We start from the raw sequence: 26597 nt of genomic DNA on the forward strand, positions 1-26597 counted from the left end.
TGAAATTAAAATAACATGTACGTTCCGTATCAGTCTATGAACCCAAACTTCTCCTACACATAAAGCAGCCAAAATCACATAACAAATATGAATAAACCCCACTGATCAATAATCCCCCTCAGGTGATATTAAACCTTGATTCCATAAAGATAAAAGGAGTCCCACTGTGACCCTGTCTTCTATCGTTAACATATGTATAAAAAAATAAAACGATCTTACCGGAATCGATGCAGTGGAACAGAAAACACGGTCCTTCAAGTTTGACAGACTGTAGCGTTGCTTCTGACATGGACTTGAGTGAAGAAAAGCAGGCAGCGAAACTCATCAACACTGATTGCTTAGGAGCTGTTAATATGAGTCTGGATGGTTTCGCAGAAAGACTCTCCCTGCATCTCCAGACTCTAACTTTCATCAATGCTCTCACTGAGAGGCTGACAAGACTACTTAAAACTCCAGTCCCATCTCAAAGGGTAGATACCCTTCCTAAGGAACTACTCTGAAATCTTCTGACACTTCTCTGCCAACCTCCTGTGACGAAACGCAAAGAATGACTGGGGGATGAGGGAAGAGGGGGAGGTATTTAAGCATTTAGCTTGGGTGGGTGTCTTTGCCTCCTCCTGGTGGCCAGGTTCAGTATTTCTTACAAGTAATGAATGCAGCTGTGGACTCTCTCTGTATTTAGAAGGAAATATAAAATTTGTATGGAAATTATACAGGAATAAAGCGTATTAAATATGTGCAGCGTAAGTAGTTATTTTAGTGCACTGGATGTGCAAAACACACACAAATTCGCACAGATTGTCTCTCTAATCCCAGCATAATTCTGTAAAGATTTTCTCACTACAGATAGCACAAATTTTTCTTGGCAGTTAAAAGGTGGCAAGCTTTTCTCACAATACTTATAACCCCAATAGACAAACATATGCATGTGAAAATATAAGCAATTGTAAGATGTTATATGCAGAAAGCAATGTAATTTGATTTATATTGACTGCATTTTAAAAGTGCACCCCCTGTTTACTTCCCTCCATGGTGCGAAGCAATTCCTATCCCTAAACCTCACCATACTTTTAATTTGAGCCATCTCGCTACTGGCAGGGACTGCCCCTTTTTTTACGATCATTCCACCAGGGCAGCATCTGTGAGGGTCGGTGAGAAAAACCACGTCTGATCTGACAAGGCTATATCATTGAGCCCCAAGTGAGAGCGAATGCTGAGAGTAAAAGCACTTACAGTGTTAGGACTTCTGTTGGGTTGGTTCAGGGTAAATGGGAGGACCTGAAGTGGGCTGAACGTTTATTGTGTCCTCACCTGTTAAAGCAAAAAGAGACAGTTGCATTTATAACAAGTAAACATCATGTGAACCATCGGAAACTACTCAAATATAACAAGAAGCGGTGGACAGTGGAACATATTACAGATAATACACTACTGCAAACTTTATTTAAAGAAAATAAGGAATTGACAAATTAAACAGTAATTAATAAACTTTATTTTACAATTTGTTACACTTTGGTAAAATAAAATTCATTAACACAGTTTAGCTTAACACAATCAACAACTTTCAGCAAATCTGTGAATTCTATATCTCATTTAAAGGGACACTCAAGTCAAAATTAAACTTTTGTGATTCAGAAAAAGCAGCAATTTTAAGAATGATTCAAATTTACTTCCATTATGAAATTTTGCACAATCTTTTTATAGCTCCAACTGAACATGTGCACAAACTCACAGAGTATACGTATAGTAGTCTGTCATTGGCTAATGTCACATTCTTCAGGGGGCTGGCAAATGGGAGAAAAAAATAAATTTGGCCAAAAAAAATATCGACTGCTTTTTTCAAAATTCAGCTAGTTATTGCATTCCCTTTTTCTTATGCACGTGTTAATGGTGCAATTCTACTGTATATAGTGGTTCTTTAAAGGGGCAGGAAACCTAAAAAATAATGTAAATTAATTCTGCACATAGTACAGAATTATATAACATTATATTAGTGCTAACTTTCTACATCAAAATATTGCTGCAATATTTTATAACTTACAATTTTACAGACCGCCGTTCCTTGCTCTAATGAGCGGGTCTGTTTTTTTCCTTAGCGCATCTGGGCATGCTGTCTAGAAAAACACCCGGCCCGATCGCTCCATTAAACTAAATGTAGCTCACTACTGCGGAATGAGCTGTAATTCTCTCAGGGGGCTGCTGACCAGCAGTCTCATAAGCAAAACGAATTATACTTCTCAACCAGAGGGAAAGAGAAGTAGCCTTCTGACCCTTACGCTTTCCAGAGAAACAAACAAGGCAGAAGACTGGCGAAAATCCTTAGTCGCATGTAGGTAGAACTTTAGAGCATGCACAAAATCCAAGTTGTGCAACAGACGTTCTTTATGAGAAGGATTAGGACATAGAGAAAGAACCACAATTTCCTGATTAATATTTCTATCCAAAACCACTTTAGGAAGAAAACCCAGCTTAGTACGAAGAACCGCATTATCCGCATTAAAGATAAGGTAAGGTGACTCACACTGCAAAGCCGAGAGTTCTGAAACTCTCCGAGCAGAAGAGATAGCAACAAGAAACAAAGCCTTCCAAGATAACTTAATATCTATGGAATGCATAGGCTCAAATGGAGCCTGCTGCAAAACTTTAAGAACAAGGTTAAGGCTCCAAGGAGGAGCAACAGGTTTAAACACAGGCCTGATTCTGACCAGAGCCTGGCAAAAAGATTGAACATCTGGCACATCCGCCAGACGCTTGTGTAACAAAATAGATAGAGCAGAAATCTGACCCTTCAGAACAGACTGGCATTCCTTTCTCCAGACCTTTCTGGAGAAAAACAGAATGTATGCTTACCTGATAAATTACTTTCTCCAACGGTGTGTCCGGTCCACGGCGTCATCCTTACTTGTTGGAAATATCTCTTCCCCAACAGGAAATGGCAAAGAGTCCCAGCAAAGCTGGCCATATAGTCCCTCCTAGGCTCCGCCCACCCCAGTCATTCGACCGACGGACAGGAGGAAAAATATAGGAGAAACCATATGGTACCGTGGTGACTGTAGTTAGAGAAAATAATTCATCAGACCTGATTAAAAAACCAGGGCGGGCCGTGGACCGGACACACCGTTGGAGAAAGTAATTTATCAGGTAAGCATAAATTCTGTTTTCTCCAACATTGGTGTGTCCGGTCCACGGCGTCATCCTTACTTGTGGGAACCAATACCAAAGCTTTAGGACACGGATGAAGGGAGGGAGCAAATCAGGTTACCTAAACGGAAGGCACCACGGCTTGCAAAACCTTTCTCCCAAAAATAGCCTCCGAAGAAGCAAAAGTATCAAATTTGTAAAATTTGGCAAAAGTATGCAGTGAAGACCAAGTCGCTGCCTTAAATATCTGGTCAACAGAAGCCTCGTTCTTGAAGGCCCATGTGGAAGCCACAGCCCTAGTGGAGTGAGCTGTGATTCTTTCAGGAGGCTGCCGTCCGGCAGTCTCATAAGCCAATCGGATGATGCTTTTAAGCCAAAAGGAAAGAGAGGTAGAAGTCGCTTTTTGACCTCTCCTTTTACCAGAATAGACAACAAACAAAGAATATGTTTGTCTGAAATCTTTTGTAGCCTCTAAATAGAATTTTAGAGCACGGACTACGTCCAAATTGTGTAACAAATGTTCCTTCTTTGAAACTGGATTCGGACATAAAGAAGGTACAACTATCTCCTGGTTAATATTCTTGTTAGAAACAACCTTTGGAAGAAAACCAGGCTTAGTACGCAAAACCACCTTATCTGCATGGAACACCAGATAGGGCGGAGAACATTGCAGAGCAGATAACTCAAACTCTTCTAGCAGAAGAAATAGCAACCAAAAACAAAACTTTCCAAGATAGTAACTTAATATCTATGGAATGTAAGGGTTCAAACGGAACCCCTTGAAGAACTGAAAGAACTAGATTTAGACTCCAGGGAGGAGTCAAAGGTCTGTAAACAGGCTTGATCCTAACCAGAGCCTGAACAAATGCTTGAACATCTGGCACAGCTGCCAGTCTTTTGTGTAGTAAGACAGATAAAGCAGAGATCTGTCCCTTTAGAGAACTTGCAGATAATCCTTTCTCCAAACCTTCTTGTAGAAAGGAGAGAATCTTAGGAATTTTTATCTTATTCCATGGGAATCCTTTGGATTCACACCAACAGATATATCTTTTCCATATTTTATGGTAAATCTTTCTAGTTACCGGTTTTCTGGCCTGAACCAGAGTATCTATCACAGAATATGAAAACCCACGCTTTGATAGAATCAAGCGTTCAATCTCCAAGCCGTCAGCTGGAGGGAGACCAGATTTGGATGTTCGAATGGACCCTGAACAAGAAGGTCCTGTCTCAAAGGTAGCTTCCATGGTGGAACCGATGACATATTCACCAGGTCTGCAAACCAAGTCCTGCGTGGCCACGCAGGAGCTATCAAGATCACCGAGGCCCTCTCCTGTTTGATCCTGGCTACCAGCCTGGGAATGAGAGGAAACGGTGGAAATACATAAGCTAGGTTGAAGGTCCAAGGTGCTACTAGTGCATCGACTAGAGTCGCCTTGGGATCCCTGGATCTGGACCCGTAGCAAGGAACCTTGAAGTTCTGACGAGACGCCATCAGATCCATGTCTGGAATGCCCCATAATTGAGTTAGTTGGGCAAAGATCTCCGGGTGGAGTTCCCACTCCCCCGGATGGAATGTCTGACAACTCAGATAATCCGCTTCCCAGTTTTCCACACCTGGGATGTGTATCGCAGATAGGTGGCAGGAGTGATCCTCCGCCCACTGAATTATTTTGGTCACTTCTTTCATCGCCAGGGAACTCCTTGTTCCCCCCTGATGATTGATATACGCAACGGTCGTCATGTTGTCTGATTGGAATCTTATGAATCTGGCCTTTGCTAGCTGAGGCCAAGCCCTGAGAGCATTGAAGATCGCTCTTAGTTCCAGAATGTTTATCGGGAGAAGAGACTCTTCCCGAGACCATAGTCCCTGAGCTTTCAGGGACTCCCAGACCGCTCCCCAGCCCACTAGACTGGCGTCGGTCATGACAATGACCCACTCTGGTCTGTGGAAGCTCATTCCCTGGGATAGATGGTCCAGGGTCAGCCACCAACGGAGTGAATCTCTGGTCCTCTGATCTACTTGAATCATTGGAGACAAGTCTGTATAATCCCCATTCCACTGTTTGAGCATGCACAGTTGTAATGGTCTTAGATGAATTCTTGCAAAAGGAACTATGTCCATTGCTGCAACCATCAACCCTACTACTTCCATGCACTGCGCTATGGAAGGACGTGGAACAGAATGAAGAACTTGACAAGTGCTTAGAAGTTTTGACTTTCTGACCTCTGTCAGAAAAATCCTCATTTCGAAGGAATCTATTATTGTTCCCAAGAAGGGAACTCTTGTTGACGGAGACAGAGAACTTTTTTCTATGTTCACCTTCCATCCGTGTGATCTGAGAAAGGCCAGAACGATGTCTGTATGAGCCTTTGCTTTAGACAGGGACGACGCTTGAATTAGAATGTCGTCCAAGTAAGGTACTACTGCAATGCCCCTCAGTCTTAGAACCGCTAGAAGGGACCCTAGAACCTTTGTGAAAATCCTTGGAGCAGTGGCTAACCCGAATGGGAGGGCCACAAACTGGTAATGTTTGTCCAGAAAGGCGAACCTTAGGAACTGATGATGTTCTTTGTGGATAGGAATATGTAGGTACGCATCCTTTAGATCCACGGTAGTCATAAATTGACCTTCCGGGATAGTGGGTAGAATCGTTCGAATGGTTTCCATCTTGAACGATGGTACCCTGAGAAATTTGTTTAGGATCTTCAAATCCAAAATTGGTCTGAAAGTTCCCTCTTTTTTGGGAACTACGAACAGATTGGAATAAAATCCCATTCCTTGTTCCTTTATTGGAACTGGGTGTATCACTCCCATCTTTAACAGGTCTTCTACACAATGTAAGAACGCCTGTCTCTTTATTTGGTTTAAGGATAAGTGAGACATGTGGAACCTTCCCCTTGGGGGTAGTTCCCTGAATTCCAGAAGATAACCCTGAGAAACTATTTCTAGCGCCCAGGGATCCTGAACATCTCTTGCCCAAGCCTGAGCAAAGAGAGAGAGAGTCTGCCCCCTACTAGATCCGGTCCCGGATCGGGGGCTACTCCTTCATGCTGTTTTGTTAGCAGCAGCAGGCTTCTTGGCCTGCTTACCCTTGTTCCAGCCTTGCATCGGTTTCCAGGCTGGTTTGGGTTGTGAGGCATTACCCTCTTGCTTAGAGGATGCAGAATTAGAGGCCGGTCCGTTCCTGAAATTGCGAAAGGAACGGAAATTAGACTTATTCTTGGCCTTGAAAGGCCTATCTTGTGGAAGGGCGTGGCCCTTTCCCCCAGTGATGTCTGAGATAATCTCTTTCAATTCTGGTCCAAATAGAGTTTTACCTTTGAAAGGGATGTTAAGCAATTTTGTCTTGGATGACACATCCGCTGACCAAGACTTTAGCCAAAGCGCTCTGCGCGCCACGATTGCAAACCCTGAATTTTTCGCCGCTAATCTAGCTAATCTAAAATAAAAGAGTTAGCCAACTTAAGTGCGTGAACTCTGTCCATAACCTCCTCATATGGAGTCTCTCTACTGAGCGACTTTTCTAGTTCCTCGAACCAGAACCACGCTGCTGTAGTGACAGGGACAATGCACGAAATGGGTTGTAGAAGGTAACCTTGCTGTACAAAAATCTTCTTAAGCAAACCCTCCAATTTTTTATCCATAGGATCTTTGAAAGCACAACTATCCTCGATAGGAATAGTAGTGCGTTTTTTTAGAGTAGAAACTGCCCCCTCAACCTTAGGGACTGTCTGCCATAAGTCCTTTCTGGGGTCGACCATAGGAAATAATTTCTTAAATATAGGGGGGGGGAACAAAAGGTATGCCGGGCTTTTTCCACTCCTTATTCACTATGTCCGCCACCCGCTTGGGTATAGGAAAAGCGTCGGGGTGCACCGGAACCTCTAGGAACTTGTCCATCTTGCATAATTTCTCTGGAATGACCAAGTTGTCACAATCATCCAGAGTAGATAACACCTCCTTAAGCAGTGCGCGGAGATGTTCTAATTTAAATTTAAATGTCACAACATCAGGTTCAGCTTGTTGAGAAATTTTTCCTGAATCTGAAATTTCCCCATCTGACAAAACCTCCCTCATGGCCACTTCAGATTGGTGTGAGGGTATGACAGAACAATTATCATCAGCGCCCTCCTGCTCTTCAGTGTTTAAAACAGAGCAATCGCGCTTTCTCTGATATGTAGGCATTTTGGATAAAATATTTGCTATGGAGTTATCCATTACAGCCGTCAATTGTTGCATGGTAATAAGCATTGGCGCGCTAGATGTACTAGGGGCCTCCTGCGTGGGCAAAACTGGTGTAGACACAGTAGGGGATGATGTAGTATCATGTTTATTCCCCTCATCTGAGGAATCATCTTGGGCAATTTCATTATCTGTGGCAGTACTGTCCTTACTTTGTTTGGACGCTATGGCACAATTATCACACAAATTTAAATGGGGAGACACATTGGCTTTCATACATATAGAACATAGCTTATCCGAAGGCACAGACATGTTAAACAGGCTTAAACTTGTCAATAAAGCACAAAAAACGTTTTAAAACAAAACCGTTACTGTCTCTTTAAATTTTAAACAGAAAAAACTTTATTACTGAATATGTGAAAAAGTATGAAGGAATTGTTCAAAAATTACCAAAATTTCACCACAGTGTCTTAAAGCATTAAGAGTATTGCACACCAAATTTCAGAGCTTTAACCCTTAAAATAACGGAACCGGAGGCGTTTACAAATTTAACCCCTATACAGTCCCAGCTATAGCCTTTGCTGAGACCCAACCAAGCCCAGAGGGGAATACGATACCAAGTGACGCCTTCTAGAAACTTTTCCAGCTACTTTCAGATCCTCACACATGCATCTGCATGTCCTGCTCTCAAAAAACAACTGCGCAGTAATGGCGCGAAAATGAGGCTCAGCCTACAACTGGGAAGGCCCCCTGACTGGAAAAGGTGTCTAACATAGTGCCTGCCGTTAATAAACGTTCCCCAAGTTTATAAATGTGAATTATCAGCATAAACATGAATAAAATGCCCAAATAAAGCAATCGATTTAGCCCATAAAAGTGTCTACCAGTTTTATAGCCCATATTAAGCCCTTTATTCTGTTTGTTTGACTAAGAAAATGGCTTACCGTTCCCCATGAGGGGAAATGACAGCCTTCCAGCATTACATGGTCTTGTTAGAAATATGGCTAGTCATACCTTAAGCAGAAAAGTCTGCTAACTGTTTCCCCCAACTGAAGTTACTTCATCTCAACAGTCCTATGTGGAAACAGCAATCGATTTTAGTTACTGTCTGCTAAAATCATCTTCCTCTCACAAACAGAAATCTTCATCCTTTTCTGTTTCAGAGTAAATAGTACATACCAGCACTATTTTAAAATAACAAACACTTGATAGAAGAATAAAAAACTACATTTAAACACCAAAAAACTCTTAACCATCTCCGTGGAGATGTTGCCTGTGCAACGGCAAAGAGAATGACTGGGGTGGGCGGAGCCTAGGAGGGACTATATGGCCAGCTTTGCTGGGACTCTTTGCCATTTCCTGTTGGGGAAGAGATATTTCCCACAAGTAAGGATGACGCCGTGGACCGGACACACCAATGTTGGAGAAAGACAAAATTCTAGGAATCCTAACCCTACTTCCTGTGGATGGGAACCTGAACGCAGTTCAAGAATGCCTTTTTTTTACCTGATCTGCAGATAGTCTTGAGAGGTGGAATCTACCCATGAGAGGGAAAGATTTGAAAACAGAATTTATGTTTACCTGATAAATTTCTTTCTCCTACAGTGTATCCGGTCCACGGCTTCATCCTTACTTGTGGGATATTCTCAATCCCTACAGGAAGTGGCAAAGAGAGCACACAGCAGAGCTGTCCACATAGCTCCCCTCAGGCTCCGCCCCCCCCAGTCATTCGACCGACGGTTAGGAGAAAAAGGAGAACCATAGGGTGCAGTGGTGACTGTAGTTTACAAAAAAATAAATTTAAACCTGACCAAAATGCCAGGGCGAGCCGTGGACCGGATACACCGTAGGAGAAAGAAATTTATCAGGTAAACATAAATTCTGTTTTCTCCTACATTGGTGTATCCGGTCCACGGCTTCATCCTTACTTGTGGGAACCAATACCAAAGCTTTAGGACACAGATGAAGGGAGGGAACAAGTCAGGTACCCTAAACGGTCAGATTGATGTGAGGGCACTACAGATAAATTATCCTGTGCGTCTGCTTGCTCATTTTCTGTATTTAAAACTGAGCAATCACGCTTCCTAGGAAAAGCTGGCAGTTTGGATAAAAATGCTGCGAGAGAATTATCCATTACTGCTGCTAACTGTTGCATAGTAATAGCAATTGGTGCGCTAGATGTACTGGGCATCGCTTGCGCGGGCATAGCTGGTGTTGACACAGAAGGAGAGGATAATGAGCTAATCCTCACTACCTTCAGCTAAAGAATCATCTTGGGCTATATCTTTAAGCGTGATTGTACGGTCCTTAAGCTGTTTGGACGCTATGGCACACTTCACACATAAATTTAATGGGGGAACCACCTTGGCCTTTGAACATACAGAACATAGGTTATCTGAAGGGTCAGACATGTTTGATAGACTTAACCAGATCTTCAATGCAATAAAAATTATTTTTGACAAAAACGTTACTGTGTATTTAACTAATAGAAGTGCACACTTTATTACTGAAACATCAAAAAAACATCAAATAAACATCCGATTTTAATGAAATTTTCACCACAGTGTCTTAATGCTTTGAAAAGATTGCACACAATTTTTCAGACCAATTAACCCCTTAATGCTCAAACCGGAGCTAATAACAGCAATTAACCGGTTAAAAACACTACAGTACTATGACACAGCTTCCACTGTGGCCTTTACCTTCCTTAGGGATTATTTTAGTAGGAAATAAGCCTCTCTGGAGTCTTTTCTGATGCCTCTGGACTCCCCACGTGAAGCTGCATGAACTGCCTAGGCAAAACAACTGCGCAATTGAGGCGCGAAAATGAGGCCTCCTCCCTCTCCATTCCAGAGTGGAGGGGCCTTTCTGACTAGATTAGGTGTCCAAATAAGTGCAAGGCGCAAAATAAAACCCCAAAAGTGTTTTAAAGTCTGAAAAAACACCTTATTTATAGTGAAAACATGCTAAAAAGCAATCGATTTAGCCCACAATAGTGTCAACCAGCATAGAGCCCTTAATATAAGCCATAATTTTATACAGAGTCTAAGAAAAATGGCTTACCTATCCCAGAGGGGATTGCTCACAGTCTTCTAGCATTACTAGGTCTTGTTAGAAAAATGACTGATCATACCTGAAGCAGTTAAGCCTGCAAACTGTTCCCCCCAACTGAAGTTCTCTGGTTTCAACAGTCCTGCGTGGGAACAGCAATGGATTTTAGTTACTGGTGCTAAAATCATATTCCTCTCGGCAGAAATCTTCATCACTTTCTGCTGCAGAGTAAATAGTACAAGCCGGCACTATTTTAAAATAAACTCTTGATAGAAGAATAAAAACTATATCTAAACACCACATACTCTTTACCACCCCCGTGGAGATGCTACTAGTTAGAGCGGCAAAGAGAATGACTGGGGGGGCGGAGCCTGAGGGGAGCTATATGGACAGCTCTGCTGTGTGCTCTCTTTGCCACTTCCTGTAGGGATTGAGAATATCCCACAAGGATGAAGCCGTGGACCGGATACACCAATGTAGGAGAAATCTATTTTGTAACCCTGAGATACTATGTCCACAGCCCAAGGATCTGAGACATCTTGTATCCAAGCTTGACAAAACAGGGAAAGTCTGCCCCCCACTTGATCCGGTCCTGGACCGGGGACAGACCCTTCATGCTGACTTAGACTCAGCTGCGGGTTTCTTTGATTGCTTCCCCTTGCTCCAAGACTGATTGGGTTTCCAAGAAGACTTGGACTGTTCCTGCTTTGAAGAGGAAGACTTTGGACCCTTGAAGTTACGAAAGGATTGAAAATTACTTTGAAGTCCTTTAGGTCTGTTCTTCTTGTCTTGTGGTAGAAAAGACCATTTTCCACCCATAATATCAGAAATTATTTCTGCCCGACCAGGCCCAAACAAGGTCTTACCCTTGTAAGGAGGCAACAGAAGCTTGGACTTAGAGGCAACATCAGCTGACCAAGATTTTAGCCACAACGCCCTGCGAGCTAAGACAGTGAAGCCAGACATTTTGGCTCCCAGTCTAATAATTTGTATGTTAGCATCAGAAATAAAGAAATTGGCTAGTTTAAGAGCCTTAATCCTATCCTGGATCTCCTCCAACTGAGTCTCTGTTAAAACGGATTCAGACAAGGCATCGCACCAATAAGATGCAGCACTTGCTACTGTGGCAATACAGACTGCAGGTTGCCATTGAAGACCCTAATGAACATATATCTTTTTTCAAATAAGCCTCCAGCTTCTTGTCCATGGGATCCTTAAAGGAGCAACTATCCTCTATAGGGATCGTAGTTCTCTTAGCCAGAGTAGAAATAGTCCCTTCTACCTTAGGTACCGTGTGCCATAAATCTTTAATTGAGTCAGCAACAGGAAACATCTTTTTAAAGACGGGGAGAAAGGTATCTCTAGCTTTTCCCATTCCTGTGAAATCTCTGTCACACGGTCTGGAACAGGAAACACTTCCAAAGGGAAGGAACATCATAGTATTTAATACGTTTACTAGACATTTTAGGGTTGACGACGACAGAAGTATCAGGAGTAGTCCAAAGTAGCCAATACCTCCTTTAACAGTACACGAAGGTGTTCAAGCTTAAATCTGAAGTTTACTTCTTCAGTATCAGATAAAGGAATTATACCGTCCGAATCTGAGATTTCACCCTCAGAGGCTACCGACGAATCCTCCTCATCTGAGTTATGAGGGAGGGCAACTTGTGTAGCAGAAAGTGGAACAGAAATCTTACTATCTGAATCTCTAATTTTCCTCTTGCGTTTTCCCTTTATCATAGGAAAAGCAGATAATGCTGCAGATACTGCTGAAGAAACCTGAGCAGCAATTTATGCAGGCAAATTAACTCCTCCAGGAGGCCGAGAGAAACCACAGGGCACGTATGTGATGCAAATGATGATTGGGACCTTCAAGGAGAAAGCTGTGGCAATGCCTGAACAGCAACATCCTGAGAAACATTTGGCTCAGAGGGCAATAATATATCCTTACATTTTAGCTTTGTAGCTAAACATGAGTCACAAAATTGCATGGGCAAAACAATTTGTCAAATGAAATAGCTTCAGATTCCATGTCCATAGCTTTAAACAAAAACTCCCCACAGAAATAAAAAATATTGATGGACAAGGGAACCAGCTTGCTAAGCAATCCCCACCAAGCCGATACTGAGATGCAGGGGAAAAATGATGCTGGCTCCTCTCCGAATCAAAAGAGTGGGTCACGTGACCGGCAAAGCTGACACAAACAGGAATTGTGCAGCAAACAGAAAGCGTGCGTTCCACTGCCGGAGAAAAACTATTAAAACTAAACAGCTCCCCTTTCCAGCCCTACCGCTCCTAATAACGGCGTAATAAACAGCCGTATAGTGAAACAACACCATGCCCTTCCAAAAGCTCTTAACACATTATATGAGTGAAGAAAAGTAGAGCTAAAACTTTAACCCATAATAAAAGATTAACCCTCTTATAACATGCCTCACATATATAAGACCTGTACCTGCCCCTTATCAATCCTCATCATAAAGGATCATACAGTCCCATATTAAATATGCAGAGTTAACTCTTTTTCAGGAATGTCCCCTGACAGTAGAGTTAACTTATCTTCATGAAGTGCATGTCTCCATACCTAGAAGACAAACCGCACTTAACTGCAATTTAGCTGTCTGGCAGGAGGACAGCTCACAAGGCGTGAAAGGACACATACTCCTTACAGAGACCTGTAGAAAAAAGAAAGAACAGAGTAGCCAACTCTGGCTTTCTATAGCTAAGGCAGCAATATGTTAGGAACACAGTAAGGACTACCTCACATCTTCCTATCTGCTTAAAAGCAACCACTACTCTACTGAAGAGAAAATTTATGCTTACCTGATAAATTTCTTTCCGGATATGGTGAGTCCACAGCATCATCAATTACTGTTGGGAACATCACTCCTGACCAGCAGAAGGAGGCAAAGAGCACCACAGCCAAACTGTCAAGTATCACTTCCCTTCCCACAAACACCAGTCATTCAATTGAAGGTAAATGGAGAAAAAGGAGTAACACAAAGTGTAGAGGTGCCTGAGGCTTTAGTTAAATTAACTGTCTTAAAATAAAGAGCGGGGCCATGGACTCACCATATCTGGAAAGAAATTGATCAGGTAAGCATTAATTTTGTTTTCTTTCCTAAGATATGGTGAGTCCACGGCATCATCAACTATTGTTGGGAACTAATACCCTAGCTAGAGGACACAGATGATTAGGGAGGGACAAGACAGGTAACCAAAACAGAAGGCACAACTGTTTGAAGAACTTTTCCTCCAAAAGAAACCTTATCCGAGGCAAAAAATCAATTTGCAAAGAAGACCAAGTTACATCCTTGCAAAACCTATCCACAGAAGCTTCATCTGTGAAAACCCAAGAGACAGCCCTTGTGTAATGAGCCATAACTCTCTTAGGAGACTGTAGCCCCACAGTCTGAAAAGCAAACAAATTAAACTTCTCAACCAGAGAAAAGAGAAGTAGCAGTAGATGTCTGTTACAAACAAAACAGAAAAAAAAAAATATTAAGTATGCACAACATCAAAAATGTGCACACACGTTCCTCAAATATAAGAATGAGGACACAGAGAGGGAACAACAATTCCCAAACAATATTTCCACTTAGGAGAAATAACTGCCTTATCCGAAATAAGAAAGCGAAAAACACTGCAAAGACAAGAGTACCTAAACTCTCCAAGCAGAAGATATTGCAAAAAAGAAAAACTTCTAAAATAAAAACAGAATTTATGTTTACCTGATAAATTACTTTCTCCAACGGTGTGTCCGGTCCACGGCGTCATCCTTACTTGTGGGATATTCTCTTCCCCAACAGGAAATGGCAAAGAGCCCAGCAAAGCTGGTCACATGATCCCTCCTAGGCTCCGCCTACCCCAGTCATTCGACCGACGTAAAGGAGGAATATTTGCATAGGAGAAACCATATGATACCGTGGTGACTGTAGTTAAAGAAAATAAATTATCAGACCTGATTAAGAAACCAGGGCGGGCCGTGGACCGGACACACCGTTGGAGAAAGTAATTTATCAGGTAAACATAAATTCTGTTTTCTCCAACATAGGTGTGTCCGGTCCACGGCGTCATCCTTACTTGTGGGAACCAATACCAAAGCTTTAGGACACGGATGAAGGGAGGGAGCAAATCAGGTCACCTAAATGGAAGGCACCACGGTTTGCAAAACCTTTCTCCCAAAAATAGCCTCAGAAGAAGCAAAAGTATCAAACTTGTAAAATTTGGTAAAAGTGTGCAGTGAAGACCAAGTCGCTGCCCTACATATCTGATCAACAGAAGCCTCGTTCTTGAAGGCCCATGTGGAAGCCACAGCCCTAGTGGAATGAGCTGTGATTCTTTCAGGAGGCTGCCGTCCGGCAGTCTCATAAGCCAATCTGATGATGCTTTTAATCCAAAAAGAGAGAGAGGTAGAAGTTGCTTTTTGACCTCTCCTTTTACCAGAATAAACAACAAACAAGGAAGATGTTTGTCTAAAATCCTTTGTAGCATCTAAATAGAATTTTAGAGCGCGAACAACATCCAAATTGTGCAACAAACGTTCCTTCTTTGAAACTGGATTCGGACACAAAGAAGGCACGACTATCTCCTGGTTAATGTTTTTGTTAGAAACAACTTTCGGAAGAAAACCAGGTTTAGTACGTAAAACCACCTTATCTGCATGGAAAACCAGATAAGGAGGAGAACACTGCAGAGCAGATAATTCTGAAACTCTTCTAGCAGAAGAAATTGCAACCAAAAACAAAACTTTCCAAGATAATAACTTAATATCAACGGAATGCAAGGGTTCAAACGGAACCCCCTGAAGAACTGAAAGAACTAAGTTGAGACTCCAAGGAGGAGTCAAAGGTTTGTAAACAGGCTTGATTCTAACCAGAGCCTGAACAAAGGCTTGAACATCTGGCACAGCTGCCAGCTTTTTGTGAAGTAACACAGACAAGGCAGAAATCTGTCCCTTCAAGGAACTTGCCGATAATCCTTTCTCCAATCCTTCTTGAAGAAAGGATAGAATCTTAGGAATCTTTACCTTGTTCCAAGGGAATCCTTTAGATTCACACCAACAGATATATTTTTTCCATATTTTGTGGTAAATTTTTCTAGTTACAGGCTTTCTGGCCTGAACAAGAGTATCAATAACAGAATCTGAGAACCCTCGTTTTGATAAGATCAAGCGTTCAATCTCCAAGCAGTCAGCTGGAGTGAGACCAGATTCGGATGTTCGAACGGACCTTGAACAAGAAGGTCTCGTCTCAAAGGTAGCTTCCATGGTGGAGCCGATGACATATTCACCAGATCTGCATACCAAGTCCTGCGTGGCCACGCAGGAGCTATCAAGATCACCGACGCCCTCTCCTGATTGATCCTGGCTACCAGCCTGGGGATGAGAGGAAACGGCGGGAATACATAAGCTAGTTTGAAGGTCCAAGGTGCTACTAGTGCATCTACTAGAGTCGCCTTGGGATCCCTGGATCTGGACCCGTAGCAAGGAACCTTGAAGTTCTGACGAGAGGCCATCAGATCCATGTCTGGAATGCCCCACAATTGAGTAATTTGGGCAAAGATTTCCGGATGGAGTTCCCACTCCCCCGGATGTAATGTCTGACGACTCAGAAAATCCGCTTCCCAATTTTCCACTCCTGGAATGTGGATTGCAGACAGGTGGCAGGAGTGAGTCTCCGCCCATTGAATGATTTTGGTCACTTCTTCCATCGCCAGGGATCTCCTTGTTCCCCCCTGATGGTTGATGTACGCAACAGTCGTCATGTTGTCTGATTGAAACCGTATGAACTTGGCCTTTGCTAGCTGAGGCCAAGCCTTGAGAGCATTGAATATCGCTCTCAGTTCCAGAATATTTATCGGTAGAAGAGATTCTTCCCGAGACCAAAGACCCTGAGCTTTCAGGGGTCCCCAGACCGCGCCCCAGCCCATTAGACTGGCGTCGGTCGTGACAATGACCCACTCTGGTCTGCGGAAGGTCATCCCTTGTGACAGGTTGTCCAGGGACAGCCACCAACGGAGTGAGTCTCTGGTCCTCTGATTTACTTGAATCGTCGGAGACAAGTCTGTATAGTCCCCATTCCACTGACTGAGCATGCACAGTTGTAATGGTCTTAGATGAATGCGCGCAAAAGGAACTATGTCCATTGCCGCTACCATCAAACCTATTACTTCCATGCATTGCGCTATGGAAGGAAGAGGAACGGAATGAAGTGTTTGACAAGAGTTTAGAAGTTTTGTTTTTCTGGCCTCTGTCAGAAAAATCCTCATTTCTAAGGAGTCTATTATTGTTCCCAAGAAGGGAACCCTTGTTGACGGAGATAGAGAACTCTTTTCTACGTTCACTTTCCATCCGTGAGATCTGAGAAAGGCCAGGACTATGTCCGTGTGAGCCTTTGCTTGAGGAAGGGACGACGCTTGAATCAGAATGTCGTCCAAGTAAGGTACTACTGCAATGCCCCTTGGTCTTAGTACCGCTAGAAGGGACCCTAGTACCTTTGTGAGAATCCTTGGAGCAGTGGCTAATCCAAAAGGAAGTGCCACGAACTGGTAATGCTTGTCCAGGAATGCGAACCTTAGGAACCGATGATGTTCCTTGTGGATAGGAATATGTAGATACGCATCCTTTAAATCCACCGTGGTCATGAATTGACCTTCCTGGATGGAAGGAAGAATTGTTCGAATAGTTTCCATTTTGAACGATGGAACCTTGAGAAACTTGTTTAGGATCTTGAGATCCAAGATTGGTCTGAACGTTCCCTCTTTTTTGGGAACTACGAACAGATTGGAGTAGAACCCCATCCCTTGTTCTCCTAATGGAACAGGATGAATCACTCCCATTTTTAACAGGTCTTCTACACAATGTAAGAATGCCTGTCTCTTTATGTGGTCTGAAGACAATTGAGACCTGTGGAACCTCCACCTTGGGGGAGGCCCCTTGAATTCCAGAAGATAACCTTGGGAGACTATTTCTAGTGCCCAAGGATCCAGAACATCTCTTGCCCAAGCCTGAGCAAAGAGAGAGAGTCTGCCCCCCACCAGATCCGGTCCCGGATCGGGGGCCAACATTTCATGCTGTCTTGGTGGCAGTGGCAGGCTTCTTGGCCTGCTTTCCCTTGTTCCAGCCTTGCATTGGTCTCCAGGCTGGCTTGGCTTGAGAAGTATTACCCTCTTGCTTAGAGGACGTAGCACTTGGGGCTGGTCCGTTTCTACGAAAGGGACGAAAATTAGGTTTATTTTTGGCCTTGAAAGACCTATCCTGAGGAAGGGCGTGGCCCTTACCCCCAGTGATATCAGAGATAATCTCTTTCAAGTCAGGGCCAAACAGCGTTTTCCCCTTGAAAGGAATGTTAAGCAATTTGTTCTTGGAAGACGCATCCGCTGACCAAGATTTCAACCAAAGCGCTCTGCGCGCCACAATAGCAAACCCAGAATTTTTCGCCGCTAACCTAGCCAATTGCAAAGTGGCGTCTAGGGTGAAAGAATTAGCCAATTTGAGAGCACGGATTCTGTCCATAATCTCCTCATAAGGAGGAGAATCACTATCGATCGCCTTTTCTAGCTCATCGAACCAGAAACACGCGGCTGTAGTGACAGGGACAATGCATGAAATTGGTTGTAGAAGGTAACCTTGCTGAACAAACATCTTTTTAAGCAAACCTTCTAATTTTTTATCCATAGGATCTTTGAAAGCACAACTATCTTCTATGGGTATAGTGGTGCGTTTGTTTAAAGTAGAAACCGCCCCCTCGACCTTGGGGACTGTCTGCCATAAGTCCTTTCTGGGGTCGACCATGGGAAACAATTTTTTAAATATGGGGGGAGGGACGAAAGGTATACCGGGCCTTTCCCATTCTTTATTTACAATGTCCGCCACCCGCTTGGGTATAGGAAAAGCTTCTGGGGGCCCCGGGACCTCTAGGAACTTGTCCATTTTACATAGTTTCTCTGGGATGATCAAATTCTCACAATCATCCAGAGTGGATAACACCTCCTTAAGCAGAGCGCGGAGATGTTCCAACTTAAATTTAAATGTAATCACATCGGGTTCAGCTTGTTGAGAAATTTTCCCTGAATCTGAAATTTCTCCCTCAGACAAAACCTCCCTGGCCCCCTCAGACTGGTGTAGGGGCATATCAGAACCATTATCCTCAGCGTCCTCATGCTCTTCAGTATCTAAAACAGAGCAGTCGCGCTTACGCTGATAAGTGGGCATTTTGGCTAAAATGTTTTTGATAGAATTATCCATTACAGCCGTTAATTGTTGCATAGTAAGGAGTATTGGCGCGCTAGATGTACTAGGGGCCTCCTGAGTGGGCAAGACTGGTGTAGACGAAGGAGGGAATGATGCAGTACCATGCTTACTCCCCTCACTTGAGGAATCATCTTGGGCATCATTTTCAGTGTCACATAAATCACATCTATTTAAATGAGAAGGAACCTTGGCTTCCCCACATTCAGAACACAGTCTATCTGGTAGTTCAGACATGTTAAACAGGCATAAACTTGATAACAAAGTACAAAAAACGTTTTAAAATAAAACCGTTACTGTCACTTTAAATTTTAAACTGAACACACTTTATTACTGCAATTGCGAAAAAGTATGAAGGAATTGTTCAAAATTCACCAAAATTTCACCACAGTGTCTTAAAGCCTTAAAAGTATTGCACACCAAATTTGGAAGCTTTAACCCTTAAAATAACGGAACCGGAGCCGTTTTTATCTTTAACCCCTTTACAGTCCCTGGTATCTGCTTTGCTGAGACCCAACCAAGCCCAAAGGGGAATACGATACCAAATGACGCCTTCAGAAAGTCTTTTTTATGTATCAGAGCTCCTCACACATGCGACTGCATGTCATGCTTCTCAAAAACAAGTGCGCAATACCGGCGCGAAAATGAGGCTCTGCCTATGATTAGGGAAAGCCCCTAGAGAATAAGGTGTCTAAAACAGTGCCTGCCGATATTATTTTACAAAAATACCCATATTAAATGATTCCTCAAGGCTAAATATGTTATATATGAATCGATTTAGCCCAGAAAATGTCTACAGTCTTAACAAGCCCTTGTGAAGCCCTTATTTACTCTGTAATAAAAATGGCTTACCGGATCCCATAGGGAAAATGACAGCTTCCAGCATTACATCGTCTTGTTAGAATGTGTCATACCTCAAGCAGCAAAAGTCTGCTCACTGTTCCCCCAACTGAAGTTAATTCCTCTCAACAGTCCTGTGTGGAACAGCCATCGATTTTAGTAACGGTTGCTAAAATCATTTTCCTCTTACAAACAGAAATCTTCATCTCTTTTCTGTTTCAGAGTAAATAGTACATACCAGCACTATTTTAAAATAACAAACTCTTGATTGAATAATAAAAACTACAGTTAAACACTAAAAAACTCTAAGCCATCTCCGTGGAGATGTTGCCTGTACAACGGCAAAGAGAATGACTGGGGTAGGCGGAGCCTAGGAGGGATCATGTGACCAGCTTTGCTGGGCTCTTTGCCATTTCCTGTTGGGGAAGAGAATATCCCACAAGTAAGGATGACGCCGTGGACCGGACACACCTATGTTGGAGAAAATTTAAAATCTATGGAATGCTATAGCTCAAACTGAGCCTGCAGCAAAACCTTAATACCAAGGAAAAAAACTCCAAAAGGAGCAACAGACTTAAACACAGGCCTGATACTAACCAGGGTCTGACAAACGGATTCAGAAATCTGACCCTTCAGAAAACTGACTGACAAACCATCCTCCAGACCTTCCCGGAGAAAGGGCAGAACCCCTAGGAATCCTGACCCTACTTCCAAGAGTAGTCCATGGGTTCACACCAATTAGGGAATTTACGCTATACCTTATGGAAAAAAATACCAGGAATAGGCTGTGTGCCTGAATCATAGTCACAATGACCGATTCAGAAAACCACGCTTAGACAGAATTAAACATACAATCTCCAAGCAGAAAGCTTCAGAGAAAACAAAGGAATGGATCCAGAAGTAGAAGTCCTTCCTCAGGAATAACCCCAAGGTGGAAGAAATACATCTGCACTAGGTCTGAATACCAGCTCCTGCGACTATGCAGAAACTATTAAAATACCAATGTTCCCTCCCATTTGATACGAGCAAAGACTTGTGGAAGAAGAGCAATCAGACTGAAAACCCAAGGAACCACCAGGGTATCTAGCAGAGACCCTTTGAGAAAGCCGTACTAGACGGCGAAACATGTTAGGGATTTAGGGAATTGGTGAGGAGTTAATGCAAACTCCTGTATTTTAGCAGCAGCAATAATCGGCAAACCAACATTAATTTATAAAAACGGGTTATAGAATACAAGCTATACTTCATAGCCATACTTTATTAGAGGGACAATCAAATTAGACACAAGCAACCTGAAAATTACTACCAAGCTAGCAGTAATAGTGGGGAAAATAGTTGCCGCACAGATTGAATGCAAACAGAGGTGAATAACCAGCTGATCTACGACACTGTGCCTGATTAGTAACATACAATAAGATTTCCACTGCCACAAGTGTGTATTATAAAAGTATACACAGCTATATTTAAACACTCCAATACCTAAACGAGCATCTTTATAGTGGTTAAATTATAGGCAGTGGCAGTCACAGAATTATAACTCTATACTGAACCAACTAGCCAATTGTTTCACGAAGATAAAGCCTCAAATAAGATGAATTGTTCTATTATATATTGAAATACTTTTATTAACAGCAATTTAAGGTTAATTGTTAATACAATACTACAGATAAGACAAACTAACCAATTTTTAAAAAATTGCAACACCGTGTATTCAAAAAACGAATCAACACAAACGGTGCTACATGAGAGTGGAAAATCTTGTTAACCAACAGTGAAATAAACCTATGGGGATACATCTATAAACCATTATAATCATAAGGTATTATAACAAACCAAAAAACTTAAATAACACATAGATCACTATGTAACTATAGTATTATGCAAAACACAGTATGTTAAAAACTAGCCAATTATATAGAACACAATACTAAGTGAATGATTACATACTACTACTATGCAAAATCATATGTATAAAATCATTTAACTTTATAAACACTTTTAATGAGCAACATTATACTGCTTGTGGAAATTAACAGTTTGTTAACCATAGGTTGATATATATTAATAATAGAACACAACTAAATCCAGCTATCAACTAGACACATATGACCAGGAAAGCAGTAGATTATTAATTATTTAATAGTTATTGTTAAAATAAATAAAGCGTACCACAACTATAAATCACTAAGTATAGGTGTGCATAAGGAAACACAGACTGATGTTCAACTAAGTATTTACAGCCAAATGGCGATATGTAATGTATAGCTACTAAAGAAACACAGACTGATGTTCAACAAATGATCCTCAACTACTAGGAGATATTCAACGTATACGCAAAATCTTGTGCACAAACAGCTAAACACCAATATACTATTAGGATCTAACAGAACTATTAACAAACCTCTTGTATCTAGATGCAGCGCAATACTGCAACATTCAAATACCTTACATACATAGATTAACACACTTGAAAATATGCGTCCCCAGGTCTACGGTCACCATTAATTAGAGGCTAGGGACGAGACAGGAGAAAGCTGTGGCACTGCCTAAACAGCATCCTCCTAGGAGACATGAGGCTCAAATAAAACTCAAAATATGAGGGACAGAGTTTAACAACAAAATGATACCCAAGAGTCAAAAACATTTGATCTTAGGAACACACCCCTGTTCCAACACTGAACATAAAATCCCAAAATTCATTGAGTTTAACCTATACAGAAACATAGCAATAGGAAAATGAACATTTAAGAATGTTACCAAACCCCTATGGCAAGCCAAGCTCACCTATTATAAAGCCAAAGAAGGTATACAAGGCTTTCAGCTTAAAAGTAATATAATACTTTCTCTTTTTAAAAATCTCTAGGGCTTGAACTTAATCATAGTACTTAAACTGGAGTACAGAGGTTTTGACCGGCATAACCAGGCCCATCCCAGAACCGTTGCTGGGTACATAAAGTCTCGGAGAACGAGGTGGAGTCTATTTAAAATTAGAAATTAAAATGACGCCGATGCTACAAGAAGAAGGCGGGACCTAACATCGGCAAAGAATGAGGCACGAAATCACCGCACTTCATTCTGCCGATTCAGGCAAACAAAATCCCAGAGTCCTGCTAAAGCCTTGCAGGGCGACTACACCGTTCCTCTTCCACAAGTGTAAAAAATGAGCTCCTGCCCTAAAAGCGAAGTGTCAATGCGCCGCTCTCCAACAACTCTCTAATAAAGTGTCTGCTCTAATATCACAGTGTCTCCGTCTTAGCTCCCTGCGGCCACCTCATAAAATGAATTCCAAAACACCTGCATAAAAATTTAAGTAAAAAACACTGTACAAACAACGAAAAAGAAAAGGAATTAGGGTAGATTAACCCCTAATGACTTTTTCAATCTGAGGATGCAAACGGAAGTTAACTCCTTCCTTGCCATGAAGGAGGTTAACCCTAGTCTCCAAAACACACACAGTAACAGTGCCTGCCCTCTGGCATAAACATCCTTCCCTGAAGGATTCCTTGTCCCAAATTAAGTGCAAATATATTTAACCCCTTCAGTGCCAGCCTCCTAGCCCCAGAAGACAAAAGGCACTTACCTGCACATCCAGCTGTCCGGCAGGAGGACAGCACATCCGTTATGAGAGGACGCCACTCCTCACAGAGACCTGCGTAGAAAGAAAAAACAGAGTAAACCTACTCTGGTTTCCTATACTAGGGCAGCAAAAAGTTAGGAAAACGCAGCAAGGCCCACTTCACAAGTTCCTAATGGCTTTAAAGCCACCACTGCCCTACTGAAGAGACTAATGTGGAGTACAGTTAGACCTAAACTTGAAAGGAAAAATCAGAGCAAACCTATTCTGGCTTTCTAAATAATAAAATCTTGATTGAAGTGAAATAAATCCAATCATCTTCACACACCAAAACTTCACCTCCTCCTTGCACCGAAGGCATAGAGAATGACTGGGGTTTGTGGGAAGGGAAGTTATACTTGACAGTTTGGCTGTGGTTCTGTTTGCCTCCTCCTGCTGGCCAGGAGTGATATTCCCACTAGTAATTGATGATGTCGTGGACTCAGCATATCTTAGGAAAGAAAACATAATTTATGCTTACCTGATAAATTTATTTCTCTTGTAGTGTATCCAGTCCACGGATCATCCATTACTTGTGGGATATTCTCCTTCCCAACAGGAAGTTGCAAGAGGATCACCCACAGCAGAGCTGCTATATAGCTCCTCCCCTGAAGCGAAGACCAAGTCGCAGCCTTGCAAATCTGTTCAACAGAGGCCTCATTTTTAAAGGCCCAGGTGGAAGCCACAGCTCTAGTAGAATGAGCTGTAATCCTTTCAGGGGGCTGCTGTCCAGCAGTCTCATAGGCTAAGCGTATTATGCTCCGAAGCCAAAAGGAGAGAGAGGTTGTCGAAGCTTTTTGACCTCTCCTCTGTCCAGAGTAAACGACAAACAGGGCAGATGTTTGACGAAAATCTTTAGTAGCCTGTAAGTAAAACTTCAAGGCACGGACTACGTCCAGATTATGCAAAAGACGTTCCTTCTTTGAAGAAGGATTAGGACACAATGATGGAACAACAATCTCTTGATTGATATTCCTGTTAGAAACCACCTTAGGTAAAAACCCAGGTTTGGTACGCAGAACTACCTTGTCTGAATGAAAAATCAGATAAGGAGAATCACAATGTAAGGCAGATAACTCAGAGACTCTTCGAGCCGAGGAAATAGCCATCAAAAACAGAACTTTCCAAGATAAAAGTTTAATATCAATGGAATGAAGGGGTTCAAACGGAACTCCCTGAAGAACTTTAAGAACCAAGTTTAAGCTCCACGGGGGAGCAACAGTTTTAAACACAGGCTTAATCCTAACCAAAGCCTGACAAAATGCCTGGACGTCTGGAACTTCTGCCAGACGCTTGTGCAAAAGAATAGACAGAGCAGAGATCTGTCCTTTTAAAGAACTAGCTGATAAGCCTTTGTCCAAACCCTCTTGGAGAAAGGACAATATCCTAGGAATCCTAACCTTACTCCATGAGTAACTCTTGGATTCACACCAATAAAGATATTTACGCCATATCTTATGGTAGATTTTCCTGGTGACAGGCTTCCGAGCCTGTATTAAGGTATCAATGACTGACTCGGAGAAGCCACGCCTTGATAGAATCAAGCGTTCAATCTCCATGCAGTCAGTCTCAGAGAAATTAGATTTGGATGATTGAAAGGACCTTATATTAGAAGGTCCTGCCTCAGAGGCAGAGTCCATGGTGGAAGAGATGACATGTCTACTAGGTCTGCATACCAGGTCCTGCGTGGCCACGCAGGCGCTATCAGAATCACCGATGCTCTCTCCTGTTTGATTTTGGCAATCAGTCGAGGGAGCAGAGCAAACGGTGGAAACACATAGGCCAGGTTGAAGAACCAAGGAGTTGCTAGAGCATCTATCAGCGTTGCTCCCGGGTCCCTGAACCTGGATCCGTAACAAGGAAGCTTGGCGTTCTGGCGAGACGCCATGAGATCCAGTTCTGGTTTGCCCCAACGATGGACCAGTTGAGCAAACACCTCCGGATGGAGTTCCCACTCCCCCGGATGAAAAGTCTGACGACTTAGAAAATCCGCCTCCCAGTTCTCTAAGCCTGGGATGTGGATCGCTGACAGGTGGCAAGAGTGAGACTCTGCCCAGCGAATTATCTTTGAGACTTCTAACATCGCTAGGGAACTCCTGGTTCCCCCTTGATGGTTGATGTAAGCCACAGTCGTGATGTTGTCTGACTGAAATCTGATGAACCTCAGTGTTGCTAACTGAGGCCAAGCTAGAAGAGCATTGAATATTGCTCTTAACTCCAGAATATTTATTGGGAGGAGTTTCACATCCTGAGTCCACGATCCCTGAGCCTTCAGGGAGTTCCAGACTGCGCCCCAACCTAGAAGGCTGGCATCTGTTGTTACAATCGTCCAATCTGGCCTGCGTAAGGTCATACCCTTGGACAGATGGACCCGAGAAAGCCACCAGAGAAGAGAATCTCTGGTCTCTTGATCCAGATTTAGTAGAGGGGACAAATCTGAGTAATCCCCATTCCACTGACTTAGCATGCATAATTGCAGCGGTCTGAGATGCAGGCACGCAAATGGCACTATGTCCATTGCCGCTACCATTAAGCCGATTACTTCCATGCACTGAGCCACTGACGGGCGTGGAATGGAATGAAGGACACGGCAAGCATTTAGAAGTTTTGATAACCTGGACTCCGTCAGGTAAATTTTCATCTCTACAGAATCTATAAGAGTCCCTAGGAAGGAGACTCTTGTGAGTGGTGATAGAGAACTCTTTTCCACGTTCACTTTCCACCCATGCAACCTCAGAAATGCCAGAACTATCTCTGCATGAGACTTGGCAATTTGAAAGCTCGACGCCTGTATCAGGATGTCGTCTAGATACGGAGCCACTGCTATGCCTCGCGGTCTTAGAACTGCCAGAAGTGAGCCCAGAACCTTTGTAAAAATTCTCGGGGCAGTGGCCAACCCGAAGGGAAGAGCTACAAATTGGTAATGCCTGTCTAGAAAGGCAAACCTTAGGAACCGATGATGATCTTTGTGAATCTGTATGTGAAGGTAGGCATCCTTTAAGTCCACTGTGGTCATGTACTGACCCGCTTGGATCATGGGTAGGATGGTCCGAATAGTTTCCATTTTGAATGATGGAACTCTGAGGAATTTGTTTAAGATCTTTAGATCCAAGATTGGTCTGAAGGTTCCCTCTTTCTTGGGAACCACAAACAGATATGAATAAAATCCCTGTCCTTGTTCCGTCCGCGGAACTGTATGGATCACTCCCATTACTAGGAGGTCTTGCACACAGCTTAGGAATGCCTCTTTCTTTATCTGGTTTGCTGATAACCTTGAAAGATGAAATCTCCCTTGTGGAGGAGAAGCTTTGAAGTCCAGAAGATATCCCTGAGATATGATCTCCAACGCCCAGGGATCCTGAACATCTCTTGCCCACGCCTGGGCGAAGAGAGAAAGTCTGCCCCCCACTAGATCCGTTTCCGGATAGGGGGCCGTTCCTTCATACTGTCTTGGGGGCAGCAGCAGGCTTTCTGGCCTGCTTGCCCTTGTTCCAGGACTGGTTAGGTTTCCAGGCCTG

The 26597-nt window shown here is 42.8% G+C and overlaps 1 protein-coding gene across 1 annotated transcript in view; it reads right to left on the reverse strand.

Annotated features, from left to right (window-relative positions):
- DNAJC5G (DnaJ heat shock protein family (Hsp40) member C5 gamma) overlaps nucleotides 1–26597 on the reverse strand; it is a 332587-nt gene that overhangs the window by 40668 nt on the left and 265322 nt on the right. Inside the window, exon 5 of the mRNA XM_053709454.1 lies at nucleotides 1234–1311. Coding sequence (XP_053565429.1) covers nucleotides 1238–1311 — 74 coding nt within the window. The 3' untranslated portion in view covers nucleotides 1234–1237. The remainder of the gene's footprint in view (nucleotides 1–1233; nucleotides 1312–26597) is intronic.

The sequence above is a fragment of the Bombina bombina genome, chromosome 4 (genome assembly GCF_027579735.1).
Source record: "Bombina bombina isolate aBomBom1 chromosome 4, aBomBom1.pri, whole genome shotgun sequence".
Lineage (NCBI taxonomy): Eukaryota > Metazoa > Chordata > Amphibia > Anura > Bombinatoridae > Bombina > Bombina bombina.